The 7,916-nt window shown below is 45.6% G+C and overlaps 1 protein-coding gene across 14 annotated transcripts in view; it reads right to left on the reverse strand.

Moving 5' to 3' along the window:
• TENM1 (teneurin transmembrane protein 1) overlaps nucleotides 1-7,916 on the reverse strand; it is an 813,855-nt gene that overhangs the window by 139,432 nt on the left and 666,507 nt on the right. For all 14 annotated transcript variants that reach the window (XM_028482674.2, XM_028482672.2, XM_028482671.2 and 11 more), the window contains one exon: nucleotides 3,242-3,509. In XM_028482674.2, coding sequence (XP_028338475.1) covers nucleotides 3,242-3,509 — 268 coding nt within the window. The remainder of the gene's footprint in view (nucleotides 1-3,241; nucleotides 3,510-7,916) is intronic.

The following is a 7,916-nucleotide window of genomic DNA, read 5'->3' on the forward strand; positions in this document are numbered from 1 at the left end:
ACACAGCCATAAATAAAGAAATTAATTAACAAACTAAACTAAAAAAAAAAACAAAACCAAAAGTCAGGCTGAGTTGCATTTATGCGAACCCTAGCAAGAAATGACTGCTAGACACTGTCTTGGTCAGCTCTTCATCAGAGTACTGGGTAAATTGCTAAGTGTCACAACTTAAGAAAAAAGTAAAAAAATAAAACCAAAAAACCCCCCAAATCTCACAACTTGGCAAGGGTTCTGAGGAAAGCCATAAAGAATTGGAAAACAAAGCCCTATGGAGAAAAGTTAGAGGAATTTTAGATTATTCTAGTGAAGCAAAGGCTTTAGGACAATATCCTGGAGAGGGGAATATGAGGCTTTGAGTAGGCATCAGCCAGGAGTCAGATATCACACTCAGAAGTGTTCACAGCAAAGAGCTGTATGAAGGGACTATTTAAAGAGGCGCGGGCTTCCCTGGTGGCTCAGTGGTTGCGCGTCCGCCTGCCGATGCAGGGGAACCGGGTTCGCGCCCCGGTCTGGGAGGATCCCACGTGCCGCGGAGCGGCTGGGCCCGTGAGCCATGGCCGCTGGGCCTGCGCGTCCGGAGCCTGTGCTCCGCAACGGGAGAGGCCACAGCAGAGGGAGGCCCGCATACCACAAAAGAAAAAGGGTAACTTTTAATTGATTTTCAGAGCTTCTTGTGGATCTGCACTTCTGTAAAAATAACCAACCCGGAGAGGCCACAGCAGAGGGAGGCCCGCATACAAAAAAAAAAAAAAAAAAAAAAAAAAAAAAAAAGAGGCGTGAGCAGGGTGACGGGAATCAACAAGGGTCGTGACCCACCCAGGGACTGGCAACATTGGGAAGCTGTCTGGGCTTGCAGACAGGGGTAAGGGGAGGGAGTGATACAGGAGGCCAGAGAGAGCTTGGGGATCTGGAGGAGGGGCTACTCAACAGGAGCTCCATCTTCCAGTGTACTCACTGCCAGAACTGCAGTGAAGCAGGGAGAGGGATAAATACCCTGACCTCTCTCTCCTTCCACCCTGCTGTCTCCTGATGGTGCCATCCATTGACCAAATCAAGACGGAAGCCAGAGAGCAAAGGAGTCCAGGAAATGTGGTCCATAGAAACCAGTCTTTCAAAGCACAGAGAAGGTCACAGGAGAGACTGTGTGTGTGTGTGTGTGTGCGTGCGTGAGTGCGTGCGTGCGTGCGTGCGTGCGTGCGTGTGTGTCTGGGAGGGCAAATGGAGAATAATTAACACAGTACCTACCTGTTAAGCCCACAGCTCCCTTATTAGAGAAGCTGAGGCAACAAACACCTGCATAGGCGCCATGCTTTATACCTTGTGATTCCAATATGCTGACCATACCAGCAACCAGCACTCACTCACCTCATTTAATCCACAGAGCATAATAACCTGTAACATTCTCTTTATGATACCCGTTTAATAGAGGGAAAAACTGTGGCATTTGGAGATTAAGTAATTTACCCAGTGTTGCATAGCTAGTAAGTAGAGAAGGGATGATTTGAACTCAGGGAGGGAGTCTGGCTCCAGAGTTGTTCTCTTCTTCGCTACACTCACTGGACTAGGGATTGGGCAGGACTCCACAGGCTGGCCAGCGACCTCATTGGTAGTTAGCCTAACGGTAGAGCTCTGCCTTCGGATGTTCTCTACTGCATGGTGATTGGCTGACAAAACCCAGTATTGTAAGAGAGATCTGAATGCAAGATACAGAGCAAGACACCAGATCATGGAGTTGGTAAGAGCTGAGAGAAAAAGAGGGCAGTTAGTACCGCAGGAGAAGTGATGAGCTCTGTCACCAGTATGGCTGGGTCACCATGGTGGGAAGCAGTGGACTCTTGCTGCAGAGGGGACAACTAGAGCTGTTGCTCAGCTGATAGAGCAGATGCTGATCTTCTAGGACTACAATGTATCCCGAGCCAGGCTGCAATTTGATGCGGCCCACCTTTGAGGCTGCTGATGCCTTTTCTTGTTCTTTCCTTACTTTCCCCTGTGTCGTTACAATAATTCCTCACTAACTGAGGAAATCTGAACCACTCCATGGTCCTTGCATTCTAATAAAGCCCAACAGAGATGAGTTGATTATTTAAATATATGAGGGTCTCTTGGGCAAAGAAGAGTCACCAGTCTTTTTTTTTTTTCCCCTCCCTATGCTTCCCTCTGGAAAGAAAGAGAGGAAATTGACACGCTGTAGTCTAAGAAATATAGGTCAGTTATATGCGAATTATACCATGATAGACACTTCCAAGGGAGAATATGAAAAGATCTCCTCTGGAGAACTTTAAAAATAGTCTTCTCATCTGTCCAAGGGTGGTTTCCATGAGCTACTGCCTGAAGGCACAAGAGTCAATGGCTCCCAACTGTGGTTCTGAAGACCTGTCAGGTCCCTTAGGAAGTTTTCACTGTCTTCTACAGACTGAGAGAAATAAAGACATCGGTGTCTGTTTGCCTATCTGTCTGTCTCTCTGAGCATCAGTATTAGATTGCTTACTATCATTTCTTAAGACAGACTATTCCTTTTTTTGATGTTAAGGTATTCCTCCTTGATGAAATTATAGCAGTGGTAGGCAATAGTAGATTGTAGGGGCTTTTTTTTTTCCTTTAAAAAATATTCTTACTTGGCAAAATAAAAAGTTGGCAAATCTGTCTTAGTCTCAGCTTTAAAAAATGCTGTTTGTCTGAAGGAATTAAATATCTGAAGACCACAGACCCCCAAGGACCTCTTAAGGTCCCCGCTATTTGTAAGATTCTAGGTTTTAAAGTCAAAAGGACTAGGAAGGCAGGATGATTTTTTATTTAACCTACCACAGTAACAAGTTAATGGAGTCTAACTATCCTAGACATAAAAGATAGTACGTGGAGACGCCTGTAAGTTAAAATTTTGTATTTTCTAAGTGGAAATGACAGTCTAAATGTCAAATATGAAAACATGACCTGAAGAACACCACACCAAAGGTCACAGTTAGAAGGCAACATTGAGCTCTGGAGACAGTTACAAGTCAGATATTGTGTGATTCCACTGTATGCAGCCATCATGAAAGAGGAACTAAAATCGTTTTGAAGCAAAAATGTGTCAAAAGGGAACTCTAAACAGGCCCAAAGGGAGTGTTTAAATGAAAAAGTGCCTTAGATCCCTCAAATAGAAGAAAGCCCATAATTATTCCAAATACAAATTAATATGCAGCTAGTACTTTCTGTTTTGTGAACACAAGACTGCTATTTACGCAGAATTATTTCAACATACCCAAAGCCTCTGCCAGGCCCCAAACCTTCTGTCCATAGATGTCGGTCTTGTTCCAAGCAAATGTGTAGACAAGATTAATTGCAGCAGGAAACCACTTCTGTGTGAGTCGCCCTTCCACAGCTACTGTGAGGTGTACTTTTATCATCCCCACGGGAATGGTTGAATGCGTTAAAAGGATCCGTAGCAGGGTTTTATACCCGGGGGTGCGGCTGCTTAGGTAACTCAGCCTCACAAAGCTGGAAGGAATGGGGATCTCCTCCTGTACAACCTGAAAGAAAAAAAGTCACATTGGCTCTTATCAGTGGTCACAGGTAGGCAAGGATACTGCATGCTTTTGTCTTAGAAACATGCCAAAGGAGAGAGATTGAAGGGATTATGGATGTCAAGGCGTTTGGTCTAGAATCTTTGTGAGGCTACATGACCATAGGTTTCGAATTTTGCACCAAATCTGCATGCGGACAAGACATCCAGCCTATCCTGAGGATTGCTCTCCTTTTTTTCCTGCCAGGAGAGACTGTGAAAATAACAATTTTGGTTTTTCAACAATGTTCCAAAAATTGCTTTGTAGGAATTGGAGATCACACTGCTGAATGTCAAGGATTTCAGTGCTATGGGTTCCATCAAAGGTTTTTTCTCATATATTCCGACACAAAAGCTTGTTCGATGTGTTAAGTTATATATCACAAACCACTGTTGTAGCTCTTATTCAGGTTAAGCTCTCTAAGAGGAAGGACTCTGGAAGCAGGCCCAGCAAGTGATATTTTATGACAGAGATTATGGTGTCCCTAGAACTAATCTTTCCTGATGCCATCAAACTTGCCTTCTTTGGAGCTTTGCAATGACCCCGAGGGCCAACTTTTTAATCAAATTTTGCTTGCATATTTCTCTGTGTTTGGATGTATCAATAGCTAGGAACAAGTTTTTCCAAGCTGGCACCTGTGACTGAGAAGCAAATAACTCCCATTAACTCCTCTGCAAATCTTTTACAAACGTTGGTCCCAGGGTGAAAATAGCTCTTGGCTTCCTTAATTAATTGCTATTACTTATTTGTTTATTAGCATGGATGGAGTTAACCAAAAGTGGTCACTAAAACTACATCTTGTATTCTGTGACTTTCAACTTTCCAAATACAGCTGAAGAAAGAGCCCACCCTATTTAACACATTTAAGGGGACATGGATAGTGTGGATATTTTTGTGCCCTTATTCATTTTTATCTCAGAACCTTGTCCCTTCTTCCTTTCCAAACTGGTGACCATAGTAGAACTGATTGTTAAACACACTCTATCTCATATTGTCCAGGATTTCTAGTTATTCTTTTCTTTCTGAGGGCACAAATCCCTTTTGTCTATTCTTTGCCCAGTTTTTCTTCCTATACATTAGCTATTTGATACCAAAGCTGTCCACTGGCTCTATCTTCTTAGATGCCGGCAGAAGTACAATAGTGAAGGATAGCATGACACTCACCACCTTGGTATTTCATTTCCCTAAGTAATCATGCAATCCTAGAGCAGTCTGAAAACTTGTATTGAAAGAGACCCATGCTTCCTAATATCTGTGAAAGGATTGGTGTACCCGCCCAAGGTACTCATTAAATACTATCTAGTTTTTTCTTCCTTTCTTCAGGAAAACAATAGAAAAGACAGGAGTGGCAACTCTCCAGACTCCTTTTCGTGGAGAGTACTATTTTTTGTGAGCCTTTCTCAAGTGGTATCCTCTGGGAGGTGCTAACAGCTGGTGGGGATGTTGTGATGGAAGAAAAAACCAATTCAATCGTTGACTGTTCATTTACCTCTTCTTGAGTATACTTGAATCCTGGATCTGTCTGATTTATGAGTCCATTTTGGTGGACATTAAACTATCATTAAAATATTAAAATTAAAGTACCATTAAAATGTTTCCATAACATACTGAGAAAATTGTACTATGGATATCTGAATGGCTTAGAATTGAAATGAAAATACTGAATGATCAATAAAGAAAAATCCTCAGGCTGCCACTTCCTGGCTGTGCCCCAGCCCAGCAGCTCAGGCGCGGTTGCACCCTCGTGGACGGTGGAGGCGGCAGCGAGCTAGAGCCCGCTTTGCAGTGCGTTGCCACGCAGAGGCCAGGCAAGCTTGGGCACCAGGACCCGGCCCAGGCTCGGCGAGCAGCTCTGCGCGAGGCTGGGGTCATGGTATACTGAAAAAGCACTCAATCAAGAGAAATCTCGGGGGAGCTGGAAACTATCAAGTTATTGAGGTCACACAGGGGGCAGAAAAGATAGAGTTTTATAGGAGGAGCTTCAAGATGGTGGAAGAGTAAGACGTGAAGATCACCTTCCTCCCCACAAATACATCAGAAATACATCTACATGTGGAACAACTCCTACAGAACACCTACTGACCACTGGAAGAAGAAATCAGACCTCCCAAAAGGCAAGAAACTCCCCACGTACCTGGGTAGGGCAAAAGAAAAAAGAATAAACAGAGACAAAAGAATAGGGACGGGACCCGCACCAGTGGGAGGGAGCTGTGAAGGAGGAAAGGTTTCCACACACTAGGAAGGCCCTTCGTGGGCGGAGAGTGCGGGTGGCAGAGGGGGTAGCTTCGGAGCCACGGAGGAGAGCTCAGCGACAGGGGTGCGGAGGGCAAAGCGGAGAGATTCCCGCACAGAGGATCGGTGCCGACCGGCACTCACCAGCCCGAGAGGCTTGTCTGCTCACCCGCCGGGGGGGGCGGGGGCGGGGAGCTGAGGCTCGGGCTTCGGAGGTCAGACCCCAGGGAGAGGACTGGGGTTAGCTGTGTGAACACAGCCTGAAGGGGCTAGTGTGCCACAGGTAGCCAGGAGGGAGTCCCGGAAAAGTCTGGAACTGCCGAAGAGACAAGAGACTTTCTTGCCTCTTTGTTCCCTGGTGCGGGAGGAGAGGGGATTCAGAGTGCTGCTTAAAGGAGCTCCAGAGACGGGCGCGAGCCGCGGCTATCAGCGCGGACCCCAGAGACGGGCATGAGACGCTAAAGCTGCTGCTGCGGCCACCAAGAAGCCTGTGTGCGAGCACAGGTCACCATCCACACCTCTCCTCCCGGGAGCCTGTGCAGCCCGCCACTGCCAGGGTCCCGCGATCCAGGGACAACTTCCCCGGGAGAACGCGTGCCGTGCTTCAGGCTGGTGCAAACTTATGTTGGCCTCTGCCACCGCAGGCTCGTCCCGCATCTGTACCCCTCCCTCCCCCCCGGCCTGAGTGAGCCAGAGCCCCCGAGGCAGCTGCTCCTTTAACCCCATCCTGTCTGAGCGATGGACAGACGCCCTCCGGCGAACTATACGCAGAGGCAGGGCCAAATGCAAAGCTGAACCCCGGGAACTGTGCGAACAAAGAAGAGAAAGGGAAATCTCTCCCAACAGCCTCAGGAGCAGCGGATTAAATCTCCACAATCAACTCCATGTACCCTGCATCTGTGGAATACCTGAATAGACAACGAATCATCCCAAATTGAGGAGGTGGACTTTGGGAGCAAGATATATTATTTTTTCTTCTTTTCCTCATTTTGTGAGTGTGTATGTGTATGGTTCTGTGTGAGATTTTGTCTGTATAGCTTTGCTTTCACCATTTGTCCTAGGGTTCTGTCTGTCCTTTTTTTTTTTTTTTCTTTTTTTAGTATAGTTATTAGCACTTGTTATCACTGGTGGATTTGTTTTTTGGTTTGGTTGCTCTCTTCTTTCTTTCTTTTTTTTTATTACTTAAATTTTTTTAATAATTATTTTTTATTTTAATAACTTTATTTTATTTTACATTCTTTCTTTCTCTTCCTTTCTTCCCTCCCTCCCTACCTCCCTCCCTCCCTCGCTCCCGCTCTCTCTCTCTCTCTTTCTCTCCTTCTCTTTCTCTCTCGCTTTTTCTCCATTTTATTCTGAGCCGTGTGGATGAAAGGCTCTTGGTGCTCCAGCCAGGCATCATGGCTGTGCCTCTGAGATGGGAGAGCCAAGTTCAGGACACTGGTCCACAAGAGACCTCCCAGCTCAATGTAATATCAAATGGTGAAAATCTCCCAGAGATCTCCATCTCAACACCAAGACCCAGCTCCACTCAACGACCAGCAAGCTACAGTGCTGGACACCCTATGCCAAACAACTAGCAAGACAGGAACACAACCCCATCCATTAGCAGAGAGGCTGCCTAAAATCATAAAAAGGCCACAGACACCCCAAAACACACCACCAGACGTGGACCTGCCCACCAGAAACACAAGATCCAGCCTCATTCACCAGAACACAGGTACTAGTCCCCTCCAACAGAAAGCCTATACAACCCACTGAACCAACCTTAGCCACTAGGGACAAACACCAAAAACAACGAGAACTACAAACCTGTAGCCTGCAAGAAGGAGATCCCAAGCACAGTTAGTTAAGCAAAATGAGAAGACAGAGAAACACACAGCAGATGAAGGAGCAAGGCAAAAACCCACCAGACCTAACAAATGAAGAGGAAATTTCAGTCTACCTCAAAAAGAATTCAGAATAATGATAGTAAAGATGATCCAAAATCTTGGAAATAGAATGGAGAAAATAAAAGAAACGTTTAACAAGGACCTAGAAGAACTAAAGAGGAAGCAAGCAACGATGAGCAACACAATAAATGAAATTAAAAATACTCTAGAAGGGATCAATAGCAGAATAACTGAGGCAGAAGAATGGATAAGT

The sequence above is a fragment of the Physeter macrocephalus genome, chromosome 21, assembly GCF_002837175.3.
Source record: "Physeter macrocephalus isolate SW-GA chromosome 21, ASM283717v5, whole genome shotgun sequence".
NCBI classification, from domain to species: Eukaryota; Metazoa; Chordata; class Mammalia; order Artiodactyla; family Physeteridae; genus Physeter; species Physeter macrocephalus.